General features: G+C 61.0%; 1 protein-coding gene across 1 annotated transcript; it reads left to right on the top strand.

Moving 5' to 3' along the window:
* The first annotated feature begins 6,642 nt into the window (after positions 1–6,642).
* Positions 6,643–14,440, top strand: LOC117073488 (cytochrome P450 2W1). The gene is made up of 9 exons (XM_033194418.1): positions 6,643–6,816; positions 8,116–8,278; positions 8,977–9,126; positions 9,193–9,350; positions 10,602–10,775; positions 11,076–11,214; positions 11,313–11,497; positions 12,024–12,165; positions 12,379–14,440. The coding sequence occupies exons 1-9, from the start codon at positions 6,643–6,645 to the stop codon at positions 12,564–12,566; spliced, it is 1,473 nt and encodes a 490-aa protein (XP_033050309.1). The 3' UTR covers positions 12,567–14,440.

Below are 14,440 nucleotides of genomic sequence, written 5' to 3'. Positions count from 1 at the left end.
CTTATAGAGTGCTATGGATGGCCCAAGCTCCAGCCTCCACTCACTCATCCATCCCCCCCCATTTCACAATCACTGGCCAGGCCCTGGTGGGAAGCACCCTGGGCCCCCAGCAACACTGAGTTTGCTGCCTGGGCCCCTCTGGACCGTGGTGTGACCCGAAACCACTGTTGCTTAGGATCCAGTTCCTGCAACTTCCCAGGGGTTGCTTGCAGACAAACGCTTGGTCAAGGCAGCCCAACCACCCTCACCCCGGGACCTGCCCTTCTTCAAGCCTGGCCCAGGCATCCCCTCCCCATGTGGCTTCCAGTTCTCCCCATCGCTGGGCCCTGGTGAACCTGCCCCTCTGCAATGCACACCATGAGATTCCTGCGCCCGAGGTCAGACTCTGCTCCGTGTGCCCAGAGCTGAGCCACAAGCCTGGCACTGAATGTTTCTGAACCGCACGGCAGTGGGGACCTCACACCAAGGCCCCAAGGGAGGGCCCAGGGCTGCAGATATCCAGTTGTCAGGGCCTTGATTGGCCTGGGGCTCTGGGCCCACTGAAAATGAAAAAAGGAAAATTGCACCTTGTTCCTGTCATATAAACAACTATTTTACACCAGGGGCCCACACACTGGGTTACTCATTAATACATTTCCAGGGTTGTGAACAATGGGAGCTTTTATTACCCAGCAAAGAGCTCACTCACTTGACCGGAGCAGCGGCTTAGCAGTGGAAGGACAGCCCCTCCCTTGGGGCTGCCCTAAGCCTCGCTGTCTGGGAGCCCCGAGGGACCTGTGGCCTGGAGGTGACAACTGGCTTTTAATTGACTGTCACCTGGCAAATGGTTATTGCTTTATATGAGATCTTTAGCTGGGAGAGAAGAGGAAAGAATTTTTATGAGCAGTTCACCGGTATAAAAAGTGGGGAAGGGGCTGGGGGCGGTGGCTCACACCTGTAATCGCAGCTCTCCACTCGAGCCCGGGAGTTTAAGACCAGTCTTGGCAACATGCTGAAACCCTATGTCTATAAAAAATACAAAAATTAGCAGCTGTAGTCCCAGCTACAACATGTTGAAACGCTATGTCTATAAAAAATACAAAAATTAGCCGGATGTAGGGGCACACACCTGTAGTCCCAGCTACAACATGCCGAAATCATATGTCTATAAAAAATACAAAAATTGGGCCAGGTGTGGTGGCTCACACCTGTAATCCCAGCACTTTGGGAGGCCAAAGCGGGCAGATCACGAGGTCAGGAGATCGAGACCATCCTGGCTAACACGGTGAAACCCCGTCTCTACTAAAAATACAAAAAATTAGCCGGCCATGGTGATGGGCGCCTGTAGCCCCAGCTACTCGGGAGGCTGAGGCAGGAGAATGGTGCGAACCCGGGAGGCGGAGCTTGCAGTGAGCCGAGTTCGCACCACTGCACTCCAGCCTGGGCAACAATGTGAGACTCCATCTCAAAAACAAAGCAAAACAAAACAAAATACAAAAATTAGATGGGTGTAGGGGCGCACACCTGTGGTCCCAGCTACAACATACTGAAACCCTGTCTATAAAAAATCCAAAAATTAGCCTGGTATAGGGGCGCACACCTGTAGTCCCAGCTACCCCGGAGGCTGAGGTGGGAGGATCATCTGAGCCCTGGGAGGTTGAGGCTGCAGTGAGCCAAGATTGTACCACTGCACTGCAACCTGGGCAAAAAAAGTGAGACCCTGTCTACAACAAAAAAGGAAAAGCTCAGAGGAGGGAACGAACCTTGTTTGAGCCCCAGCGATCAAGGCATTGCTAGGCATTTTCCACCCGGGATCCCCAGAGCCTGGAACAGTGCCTGGCACGCTGGACGTGCTCCGTTTATAGTTTGCAAATGAATGAACCCAGTTAAGCAGGTCTCTTATCCTCATCTGACACTGAGAAACAGACTCACAGGGGTCCCATCCCTTGCTGAAGCTTACGTGGCCGCGTTTGTGTTCTCTGCCGCCGCATAACAAAGCAGCCCACTTAGCAGCAGTCATTACCCATGAACTTCCACGTGGGCAGGTCTTGGTGGAGACACTCCACGGGGCCTCGGCTGGGTTCGCTCCACTTCCGACGGGAGGATCCACTCAGGATGGTGCACGTGGCTGGCAGGCAGGTGGGCTCAGGGTTGGGCGGAAGCGTGGCCATAGTTCTGTGGGCTTGGGTCCCCTCCATGTGGGCCCCTCTACAAGCTGCTAGGCTTCCCCACAGCATGACGCCTGGGTCCACGGCACAGGTGTCCCAGGGAACCAAGAGGAAACTGCATCACTGTTTGGGATCCAGCCTCTACCATGGTCAGAAGTGCCCACCCAGATTGAAGGAGTCAACTAGAGAAAACTTTTGCTTTTGAAGAATTAAAAGTTAGTTTTAATCAGATTCCTACTGAGCACTGCAATCCGGGACAGTGTTTCAGAGTTTCCGTCCGACTGCTCCAAAGCAATGTTTTGGGCCACGGCTTATCAATCAACCGGCGGTGGAGGCTCTGCACCTGCTCGGGGGTACCTTAGAGCTAAATCCGATCGTCAGAGTTCCAATGCAAGAGTCCATCTCGTCATAGGTTATAGCCATTGATCCTGTCAGACGATATGTTATGTATAGGAGGAGGCAAGGGCTAGGATCGTTGACCTTTTTAAAAAATGCAGTGATTTGGCCGGATGTGGTGGCTCATGCCTATAATCCCAGCACTTTGGGAGGCCAAAATGGGCGGATCACCTGAGGTCAGGAGTTCAAGACCAGCCTGGCCAACATAGTGAAACCCCGTCTCTACTAAAAATACACAAATTAGCCGGGCGTGGTGGCAGGTGCCTGTAATCCCAGCTACTCAGGAGGCTGAGTCACGAGAATCACTTGAACCCGGGAGGCGGAGGTTGCGGTGAACCAAGATGGCACCACTGTACTCCAGCCTGGGCGACAAAGAAGGAAACTCTGTCTCAAAAAAAAAAAAAAAAAATACAGGGATTCAAGCAAGAGCTGTGGGAACCTGCACCATGCCTGCTCAGTCTCCGGGGCATTCTTCCGGGGGCCACCCAGTCACTGAGGCAGGGCACACACTTCTTTCCGCACAGTTGCAAGGATGCCTTAAACTAAATTTCTGGAACCTGGGTTGCTGAGCCAAGGGACTGTTCCTTTTTGATGTGTGCTGGATCTCCAGTGCGCTGCAAAAGCCTTGGGTGAAATGCCACAGGCCAAATGAGCAAACACGGCTTCTGGCCTCTGCTACTTTGTGTCACAAAGGGGGAAGACCACAAGCCCTCCTGTGGAGGGAGAAGCGCAGTGTTACATTTAGGCAAAGACAGTGTGGTTGGGAGAATCTGGGAGGCCATCTCTGGAAGCTGCCATCTGCCACAGCCGACAGGTGCGGGGCTCAGTTTGGAACCAGGTCTGTCTGACTCCAGCCCCTCCGGGGGAGCCCACCTACCCACCCACCCCACCCACCCTGCCTCTGATGTCAGGGCCACGCAGGACCTGAGCCAGCCAGAGTGCTGCATTCCTCCTGGTCATAGGGATGGCACAGGGCTGAGTATCTGACCGGCAGGGTTGGATCAATCAGGCCTGATCTGAATAGTCCCGGGCTCCGCGCTTGGGCAGCCAGGCTGCAGGCGCACACGTCTCAGCAGGGCGCTGGAGGTCCGCTGGACATCAGAAAGCAACAATCCCTTGGCTCAGCCACCTGGTTTCTAGGAATTTATTTTAAGATATCCTTGCAACTGTGCCCATCCTTGCAGGTATGGACACATATTTTTAGCAGGATGTTCTGTGACAGCCTAAGATGGGAAACAATGTAAATATGCACGCCTAGCCATGCCCTCCAGAGCAAGCAACACCTACAGGTGGCCGTTAGAGGAGTATTGTCAATTCCCCAATAACTTTTTTTTTTTTTTTTGAGACGGAGTCTCGCTCTGTCGCCCAGGCTGGAGTGCAGTGGCGCGATCTCGGCTCACTGCAAGCTCCACCTCCCGGGTTTACGCCATTCTCCTGCCTCAGCCTCCCAAGTAGCTGGGACTACAGGCGCCAACCACCTAGCCCAGCTAGTTTTTTGTATTTTTTAATAGAGACGGGGTTTCACCGTGTTAGCCAGGATGATCTTGATCTCCTGACCTCGTGATCCGCCCGTCTTGGCTTTTGAGACGGAGTCTCGCTCTGTCATCCAGGCTGGAGTGCGATCTCAGCTCACTGCAAGTTCCACCTCCCAGGTTCACACCATTCTCTTGCCTCAGCCTCCCAAGTAGCTGGGACTACAGGCCCCCGCCACCACACCCGGCTAATTTTTTGTATTTTTAGTAGAGACGGGTTTTCACCCTGTTAACCAGGATGGTCTCCATCTCCTGACCTTGTGATCCACCCGCCTCGGCCTCCCAAAGTGCTGAGATTACAGGCGTGAGCCACTGCACCCGGCCATAACGAGTTATTTTTAAAAGAGGGCCAGGCACCGTGGCTCACGTCTGTAATCCCAACACTTTGGGAGGCCGAGGCGGGTGGATCACTTGAGGTTAGGAGCTCGAGACAAGTGTGGCCAACATGGCGAAACCCCGTCTCTACGAAAAATACAAAAATTAGCTGGGCGTGGTTGCATATGCCTGTAATCCCAGCTACCCGGGAGGCTGAGGCAGGATGATCACTTGAACACGGGAGATGGAGGTTGCAGTGAGCCGAGATAGCACCACCACACTCTAGCCTGGATGACAAGAGCGAGACTCCATCTCAAAAGAAAAAGAGGCCGGCCCAGCGTTGGCTCACGTCAGTAATCCCAGCGCTTTTGGAGGCTGCTTGAACCCAGGAGGAGTTTAAGACCAGCCTCTAGACTCCCTCTCTAAAAGAAACTTACAAAATTCCCAGCACTTTGGGAGGCTGAGGCGGGAGGATCACGAGGTCAAGAGATCAAGACCGTCCTGGCCAACATGGTGAAACCCCATCTCTACTAAAGATACAAAAATTAGCTGGGTGTGGTGACACGCGCCTATAATCCCAGCTACTCGGGAGGCTGAGGCAGGAAAATCGCTTGAACCTAGGAGGCGGAGGTTGCAGTGAGCCGAGATTGTGCCATGGCACTCCAGCCTGGCGACAGAGTGAGATTCCATCTCAAAATCAACAACAACAACAAAAACCCAAAACTTAAAAAATTAGGCCAGATGCAGTGGCTTACACCTGTAATCCCAACACTTTGGGAGGTCAGGGCAGGAGGATTGCTTGAACCCAGGAGTTTGAGACCAGCCTGAGTACCACAGTGGGATCCCCATCTCTACCAAAATAAATGAATAAATAAATAAATAAAGTTAGCTGGGCTTGGTGGTCTGTGCCTGTAGTCCCAGCTATTTGGGAGGCTAAGGTGGGAGGATGGCTTGAGCCCAGGAGGTGGAGGTTGCAGTGAGCCTGTACTCAGCACTGTATAGCAGCCTGGGCAACAGAGCGAGACCCTGCCTCAAAAACAAAACACACAAAAAAAGTGTTCCCTGAATTAATTAAGTAAGCTTTGCTAGGCAGGTAGGACCCCCAGCCTACCCAGTAGTGGCCCTGGTATAAGGCACTCCCTCCCCACTGCAGCCGCCCAGCCCTGGCCCCGAGGCTGTACTGTGGGATAGAGGTAGTGAGCTCCCCACCACAGGAGGCGTGCAACTGTGGCTGGGGCTTTCCCTCCCAGCCAATCAAAGGGGCCAACTCTGGGAGAGGTGAGGGGTGAGGGCCTCAGCCTGCTAATCAGGGGGGACCAAACCCAGGAGGGGTGAGGGCCTCAGGCTCTGCGGTTTGTACAGGGCATGGGCAACGCCCCCGAGACGGGCGGTGGGGAGGGTCCCGCCCCACTGGCGCCGGCTCCAGCTGCCTCATGTCAGGGCAGGCTGTGCAAAGCAGGCCCCACCGCTTCTGCTGCCAGCAGCCCTCCCGCCCCTCGCAGCGGTTTAGGAGACAGACAGATGGCCAGGGCTCGTAAACCCCACCACCTACCACCCGGCAGCCCTTCCATGTTCCTGTCCTAGCTCAGACAGTTGCATCCCCTGCTGGGCGGCAGCCCTTGAAAAGGAGCAGGCTGCTACCCGGGGTGAACACCCTCAGGAAACGTGTCGGGAGATGCAGGTGGCGGTTTGTGAGGGCTGTGCGATTTGAGGCCCCTCACGGGCCGTCCTGAGGTCTCACTCCTGTCCCTTGCCCAGTGGGGAACTGATCAGAGAAGAGCTGGGTGCACACGGATGGGGTTTGGGAGAGGCCTGCAAACCCAAAGCTCCACAGGGTCCCACTCAGAGCCTGTGAAAGGCAGGGAGCTCCCCTCCAAGCCAGGACCTCGGCCCCAGAGCCCTGTGAATCCCAGTTCTGAGGGGTGGCCAAGGCCGAGGGGCCTGGACTGGTGGGTTCAGCAGAACAGTCCACGGGCCGCATCCTTCTCTCCCGACAGGGGACATGGATGCTTGACCCCAGAGGGCCCCTATCCTGCGCTCCCCTACCCGGCCCCACCAGGGCCTCAGCCCCACATTCCACGCAGGCCTGCAGCTTTAAGCCGCCTGCTGGGGGCTGCCCTGCAAACTGCTCGTTCCACATTCTAGGGGTGGTGGGGTGGGTGGGGTGCGGGCACGCCTTCCTGGGGAGGCCTATAAGGGCGCGGGGAGGACGGGGCCCAGGAGGGGAGCGGGGCCTCACCAGCCACGTCCTCATGGCCCTGCTGCTCTTGCTGCTCCTGGGCCTCCTGGGGCTCTGGGGGCTGCTCCGTGCCTACGCCCGAGACACCTCCCCAGCCCCCCGGTGGCCCCCGGGGCCTCGCCCGCTGCCCCTCATTGGGAACCTGCACTTGCTGCGTCTGTCGCAACAGGACCGGTCCCTGATGGAGGTAGGTCAGGGAGCCTGGGCAGCTCTCGCCGCCCGGACAGCTGCTGTGTCCTGGCCCCACTCCTGGGGAAGCCGGGCCCCATTTCCACGGCCTGTTCCCTCATGGTTCCGGGCCCAGCGGGGGACGCAGGAGGCCGGAGGGCCCACCCTGCCTTTGGGAAGGGAAAGCCGCCCTTTCCCAGAGGGAAGCAGACACAGTGAGTAAGAAGCAGCCCTGGAAGTGCCACCCAGGGTCCAGCACGGGGGCAGGAGTCTGGAGGGCTCCCTGGGGGAGGCTGTGTCTGCTGAAAGCCTGCAGGAGACCCGGCTGAGGGACAGCAGACGGGAGGAGGGCCTGGGCGTGTCGGCTGCCCGCTCAGCCCCTCTTGGCCCTCAGGTGTTCAACAGTAAAAACATTTCACTTTTTTTTTTTTTTTTTTGAGACGGAGTCTCGCTCTGTCACCCAGGCTGGAGTGCAGTGGCGCAATCTCAGCTCACTGCAAGCTCCACCTCCCGGGTTCACGCCATTCTCCTGCCTCAGCTGGGACTACAGGTGCCCGCCACCACACCCAGCTAAATTTTTATATTTTTAGTAAAGACGGGGTTTCACCGTGGTCTCGATCTCCTGACCTCATGATTCACCCACCTCAGTCTCCCAAAGTGCTGGGATTACAGGCGTGAGCCCCTGTACCCGGCCCCACTTCCCACTTTTGAGCCTCTGTTTCCTCATCTGTGAAATGGGAAGAGGACCCGTGCCTCCTGGGCAGGGATGCTGAGGACAGAGAGTACGCGTACACAGCACGGGGCAGCCTGACCGGCCCTGTTGCTCAGTCCTCACTCAGGCAGGCAGGGTCAGCGGGACAGGACTGACCAGTCGGGCAGTTGGCTGCCCCCAACTGTGGGCTGGGGTGCTGCTGGCCGGGCTGCAGCCGAGGTCAGGGTCTCTGGGGGCCGGGCCTGTCAGGCTCTCACTCTGTGCAGACTCTGGCATTTCAGAAAGTGCCACCCTAGCAGACAGCCAGCCCCCATCCCTGCTGCCTGGACTCAGGGCTCAAAAGAGCCCCCTGGGAATTTGGGCTAAAAAGAAAAGCCCACAACAGCCATGCCAAGCACCAGATGGTGAGGGGGCTCTGTGGGCTCCAGGCTGGATGCTGCCTGCTCCACCCTGCACAGCCGGCCGTATGGCATCTGGGCGCCTCCCTCCACCTGCTCCCATTTCCCCTCTGTCCCCACCCCTGCCCAGCACAGGCCCATCCTGAGGGGGCCTAAGGGGGGCCTTGTGGGTGAGGGCTACCTGGGTTACGCCTGCCATCCCTGCCAGCTCTCGGAACGCTACGGGCCAGTGTTCACCGTGCACCTGGGGTGCCAGAAGACGGTGGTGCTGACAGGGTTCGAGGTGGTCAAAGAGGCGCTGGAAGGCCCTGGGCAGGAGCTAGCCGACCGGCCTCCCATCGCCATCTTCCAGCTCATCCAGCGAGGTGGAGGTAGGTGTGTGGCCTGCGCTGTGGGGGCTGCTGGGTGTGGCAACACCTGGATCCCAGGAGGGGTGGGGGCTCCAGCCACGGGAGAGGCTCCCAGGGTGGCCTGGGGAAGGGCAGGCAGGAGCTGGGCCTCCGGGCTGGTGCTGGGGAGAGCCAGGTGCCCACACAGCAGGTCAGGTGCTCAGGACCAGCAAGCAGGTGTCTTTTCATCCCAAGTCAAGAGGGGCCGGGTCTAGTCCAGGGGGACGGGAGTGGAGATGGGGGTGAGGGCCCAGCCAGTCTTACTACCCCTAGGTCAGCCTGCTCACTTCCTGCCCACTCACCTGGCGGGGCTGGCTAGGGTGAGAACCTGGGCTCACCGGGCACATCTGCCCACCTGGCGGGGCTGGCTGGGGTGAGAACCTGGGCTCACTGGGCACCACATCTGCCCACCTGGCGGGGCTGGCTGGAGAACCTGGGCTCGCCGGGCACATCTGCCCGCCTGGCGGGGCTGGCTGGGGTGAGAACCTGGGCTCGCCGGGCACCACATCTGCCCACCTGGTGGGACTGGCAGGGGTGAGAACCTGGGCTCGCCAGGCACATCTGCCCGCCTGGTGGGACTGGCAGGGGTGAGAACCTGGGCTCGCTGGGCACATCTGCCCGCCTGGTGGGACTGGCAGGGGTGAGAACCTGGGCTCACTGGGTGCTGCATCTGCCCACAGGCATCTTCTTCTCGTCTGGGGCGCGCTGGAGAGCTGCCCGCCAGTTCACGGTGCGTGCCCTGCACAGCCTGGGCGTGGGCCGGGAGCCGGTGGCTGACAAGATTCTGCAGGAACTGAAATGCCTTTCGGGGCAGCTGGATGGCTATGGAGGTGAGCAGGGGGCTGGGGACGCCCCTCCCCAGGCCTTGACGTGCCTGAGGCTTGTCTCCCTCGCAGGCCAGCCCTTCCCGCTGGCCCTACTGGGCTGGGCTCCCTCCAACATCACCTTCACGCTCCTCTTCGGCCGCCGGTTCGACTACTGGGACCCTGTGTTCGTGTCCCTGCTGGGTCTCATCGATGAGGTCATGGTCCTCTTGGGGTCCCCTGGCCTGCAGGTGAGGGGCTGCCTCCCGTCCTCGGAGTGGGGTGGAGCCCGGGGTGCTGGGCGTGCAGGGGAAGGACAGGGGCCCCAGCACTGTCCCCTCTCAGCTCTTGGCCCTCCCACCTTGCAAAAGGAATCAGACTCAAAGGCCTGAATCCAGACCCATCTGACGTTAGCTGGTTGTGTGGCCTCAAACCAGCCGCTGTGCTCTCCAGGAAATGGGGGATCTTGATCTCCCCGGATGCCCTCATCAGTACAGATGCACCTGCTCAAGGGCGGGGGTGGGAGGCAGGCACGGCTTCCCCAGGATTGCGGGGGGCTCCATGTCCCCTCCAGCCCTGACAGTCCAGGCACCTTCCAGCCGACACCCTTCACAGTGCCCCAAAACCACAAAAGTTGATCCCTCTGATGTTTGGAACTCATGTGCATTTCATTTTGCTTCAAAATGTAAAGTTTCCCTCTTCGGGTCCTCCCCGTATTCGATGTGTGTTTACCGAAGCCTGCATCTCAGGTGTGATACCCGCGTCACGGCTGGACCCAGAGGCCACGGGTCCTGGTCCTCCTGGCTTCCCAGTGGCAGGGCCGTGACGGGAGTGAGGGCAGCGGCAGGTTCACAAGCAAGAGCGGGGGGCACAGCTTCCACTCGTCCTAGCCAGGCGGGCCCGGAGCCCACCTGGAAGATGGAGGTTGCATGGCACTGTGTGGTCCCGGGGAGCGCCAGGGCAGCGGAGCATTCCCTGGCTTTCCCTGCTGGCGCCAGCTCCTTGCCACGGAGGAGCTGTGTGGACCTCGCTACTGGTGATCACGGACACGCCAGGAAGGCAAGTGGCATGAGGTGTGGCGGGGTGGCTATGGCAGTCACGGAGCACCCACTGGTGCCAGGCTCACCCCTCAGATACAGCCTCGTGTCCACGGCAGCCCCAACTCTCTGAGGTCTGAGGTCTGCTCTGTCTCCCATTCCATGACTCACAGGAGGTTCAAGGTTATTTCCACGGTGGCAGTCGCCTCCCTCCTCCCTCTCCAGGATGGAAGGAGGTCCTGCTGTGCAAACCTGCCTGGCTGTCCCCTTTCAGGGCACGGACGGGGGTTTCCTGGGAGTCCCTGGTCCTCCCTTGAGGGCGAAGGGTCCCTGTTCTGTGGCCGCCTCCAGCACATCCACCCAGAGTCCCTGGGTGTGAACACAGCCGCTGGGGACGATCACTGCCTGCCAGGGTGCAGCCCTGGGGCTGCGTCCTCATCTCTGCTCCTCCTGCCTCCTACCCAGCTGTTCAACGTCTACCCCTGGCTTGGGGCCCTGCTCCAACTGCACCGGCCCGTCCTGCGAAAGATTGAGGAGGTCCGCGCCATTCTGAGGACCCTCCTGGAGGCGCGGCGGCCCCACATGCGCCCGGGGGACCCCGTGTGCAGCTATGTGGATGCCCTGATCCAGCAGGGACAGGTATGCCGGGACCCAGGTCCTCCTCGAAGGCCTGTAGGAGTCCTGAGGGCCACCCCAGGGGAGCAGGGCTGGGGAGGGGTCCATACCAGTCCTGCACCAAGCTCCCCACCTCATGGCTGGCGGCCTCTCAGAGCCTCAGTCTCCTCGTCTGGGAAACGGGGCATCCACAGTGCCTGCCTGGGGGATGGCTGAGCCCAGATCACTGGGGCATCCACAGTGGAGCCCAGGGCTGGGCTGGGTCTGTGGGGTGGGGGACAGACCCCAGATCATCCCACTGAGCCCTGCCCCACGCCTCCGCAGGGGGATGACCCCGAGGGCCTGTTTGCTGAGGACAACGCAGTGGCCTGCACCCTGGACATGGTCATGGCCGGGACGGAGACGACCTCAGCCACACTGCAGTGGGCCGCACTTCTGATGGGCCGGCACCCGGACGTGCAGGGTGAGACCCTGGCGCCGGGCGAGACGACACCTGCCCCCGGGGGACCCCCAGGGCCGAAGGATGGCACTCCCACCGACGCGGCCCACCCCTCGCTCCAGGCCGGGTGCAGGAGGAGCTGGACCGCGTGCTGGGCCGTGGGCGGCCTCCCCGGCCGGAGGACCAGCAGGTGCTGCCCTACACCAGCGCCGTGCTCCACGAAGTGCAGCGGTACATCACGCTCCTGCCGCACGTGCCCCGCTGCACCGCCACCGACATGCAGCTGGGCGGCTTCCTGCTCCCCAAGGTGGGGCTGGGCCTCCCTCGCCCCTTCCATCTCCTTCGGGGTAGGCCTCGGCGGGGCTGCAGGGGAACTGGGACGGCTGAGCCTCCGGTGGGTGCCTGATGGCCCAGGGCTCCCCAACTGGAAGCAATAAAGGGCGTCCAGCCAGGAGCAGGAGGGAGGCAGCCCTCACCCCACAGCCCAGCACTTGGGGCTCTGGCCAACAGACCTGGTGCCTCCCTGCATGTCCTGGGGTCCCCTCCACGTGTCCTGTGGGCATCCCTGTCCATGTGTCCTGGGGGGTCCCCTCTGTGTGTCCTGGGGTGTCCCTCTCCGTGCATCCTGGGTGTCCTCTTTATCCTCGGGGCCCCTGGCTGTGTGCCCTGGGGTCACATGGCCTCCCTGGGTTCGGGTGCCTCACCCGAAAAGTGGGCTAACACCAGGTGTGGTGGGTGTGGCAGGAGCTACATCCTGGAATGAAACTTCCCGATCTGGGCCCCATCCCACCTTCCCCGGGGCCCCTCTCTCTGTGCCCTGGCTGCCCCCGCAGGGCACACCCGTGATTCCCCTGCTGACTTCGGTGCTGCTGGATGAGACACAGTGGCAGACCCCAGGCCAGTTCAACCCGGGCCATTTCCTGGACGCGGACGGGCACTTCGTGAAGCGGGAGGCCTTCCTGCCTTTCTCTGCAGGTCGGCAGCCCTCGTGGCTGGGGTGGGACGGCACTACCAGGGCTGCAGGGGTGGGACGTCCCCAGCTCCGCCTGCCGCCTCCACTCCCACCTCCTGATCTCAGGTTATGAAGGCGGCTGTGGCTGCTCCTCCACCCCCCTGGGGAGGTCCCCACCCCTCCCCTCCAGGAGCAGACCTGGCACAGCCCACTCTGTGCCTCAACTTCCCCTGCAGGCCGCCGTGTCTGTGTTGGGGAGCGCCTGGCCAGGACGGAGCTCTTCCTGCTGTTTGCTGGCCTCCTGCAGAAGTATTGCCTGCTGCCCCCGCCTGGCATCAGCCCGGCCTCCCTGGACACTACGCCTGCCCGGGCTTTCACCATGCGGCCGAGGGCCCAGGCCCTGTGCGCAGTGCCCAGGCCCTAGGGGCTCCCCCAGTCCCTGGGTCCTCCTGCCCACTCCCCTCCCAGCCCCCAGCTCGGACTGCTCTGGGAGGGCCCTGAGAACTCCCACCCCCACACCCACAGGGTCAGCAGCTGCTTCCGGTTACACCCAGGCCTCCCCCTGCCCGACCCGTGGGATCCCCACCCCCCGGTGCCATCTGCAGCTCAGTCCCTGCCAGCCCCCAGGAGCGCCTCCAGGGCCTTGCCCACTTTCCCACCCCTGAAGCTGCACTCCCACCCACCGAGCTCCCCTGAGGGCCCACCCAGCTGGGGCTGCAGAGAGACAGCAGGTGGCTGCATCCAGCCAGAGACAGGCGCAGACAGGTGTCCTCAGCATGTGAGCCCTGCACCCGCCAGGCCCTGGGACTCCTGCAGACCCTACTCTGTTCCTGTTCCTGGAACAGTTCCTGTGGCTGTACCTGGAGGCAGTCCGCCTGCAGTGCCAGACTGTGAGCCACACCACCAGGGCTGCCCTTGGTCCTCCATGCGCGTGATAGGTGCAGGGAGGCGAGGCCCACATTCTCCTTTGGAGACAGGAACTGGAGCCGGAGGCTCCTGGGTCTGCCCCATTTCCTGGGGACCTGAGCAGACCTATTCCACTCCGGGCTGTTTTCCCCTCTGTGAAGTGGGTGATGGTGACTGCGGGACCCGTGGCGCGTGTGCTGGTGGTGGCGTGGTCGGCGTGTGCTGGGACACCTGGTGTCTGAGACGGCCCTGGCCCCCGTCCCAGCGCAGAGCATGCATGTGAGCAGCAGGTGGCCCCCCACAAGAAAAGAGGATAAGCCGTGGTGCGTTCCAACCTGCACCCCGTGGAGCGGTGCCCCAAGGCCAGGACCCGGCAGCCAGGACACACGGGCGGGTGTACGTACGGCAGGCCTCACACTCCCTGGTGGGGCTGCAGGGTCCCTAAGTCATGGCGGGGCGGCTGCTACGGAGGCTGCTGGACCTGCTGAACCCGCTGCAAAGACCAGAAGGGGCGGAGGGAGGGGGGCTCAGCTGCGTCTGCTCACGTATTTCTGGGGAAGAGCAGGGACAAGTGCTGGCTTCACTATTCTCCTCTCAGACATTTGAAATATGACACTGAAAACTTGGAAGGGCAGAGAAAATGGGGTCCCGGCGCCAGGTGGGGCCACGCGACACCCCGTCCAGTGTGACTGGTGAGCCCCTCTGGAGCTCTGGAGGGCGTGGAACATTCCAGGGCAGGGGCTGTGGAGAGTCCCTCCCAGCTGTCGTCAGGGCCTCCTGGGTGGGGTGGAGGACTCAGGCCCCGCCCTCCCGGTCCCGCAGGGGACCCTCATGCCCCCACCTTACATTGGCCTGGGGTATTCATCTCCGCGGGCCCAGGGGAGCCCCAGGCCCAGGTGGGGAGGAAACGCTGACCCTTTCCCGCTCCACTTCATGGAGGCCCAGCCGACGTGAGGGACGCCCAGTGCAGAGGGATGAGTGACTGCTGAGCTTCCCCTCAAAGCACTGAGACAAATGTAACCCCAACCCCAACCCGAACCCTGACCCCGCCTGCCCGACTCACGCAACCTCTCACCCCATCTCACCCGGGAAGAAACAACCCGGAGAGATCACAGGGCTCCTCCATGGGGTGCAGCCAGGGCCCCCCAAGCTAGGCGGTCCAAACGCCTCATCCTCAAGTGTAAATAAGCCTAGCTCAGTGAAAACAGAGTGAGCAGGTGTCAAATCTCCTTCAACTCGTGCCCAGGGGCGTGGGCAGGGGTGTGGGGCAGGTGGGAGGGAAGGGGAGGGCCACGTGAGACCCGAACCCGGAGGTGCCACCTTCTCAACCCGGCAGACTTGGGTGCCCCCGTTTCTCACAGCTGCGCTCAGGCTGCGGCAGGGTGCGCAGGC

This window comes from Trachypithecus francoisi, unplaced genomic scaffold, assembly GCF_009764315.1.
Source record: "Trachypithecus francoisi isolate TF-2019V2 unplaced genomic scaffold, Tfra_2.0 Lachesis_group4, whole genome shotgun sequence".
Taxonomy (NCBI): Eukaryota; Metazoa; Chordata; class Mammalia; order Primates; family Cercopithecidae; genus Trachypithecus; species Trachypithecus francoisi.
Note: the sequence above shows the minus strand (reverse complement) of the source record. Positions and strands in the feature narration are given on the sequence as shown.

Coding starts and splice junctions, on each gene's coding strand:
- LOC117073488 (XM_033194418.1), top strand. CDS start 6,643: ATGGCCCTGCTGCTCTTGCTGCTCCTGGGCCTCCTGGGGCTCTGGGGG. Junction 8,279..8,976: donor GCTCATCCAGCGAGGTGGAG/GTAGGTGTGTGG, acceptor ATCTGCCCACAG/GCATCTTCTTCTCGTCTGGG. Junction 11,498..12,023: donor GCGGCTTCCTGCTCCCCAAG/GTGGGGCTGGGC, acceptor CTGCCCCCGCAG/GGCACACCCGTGATTCCCCT.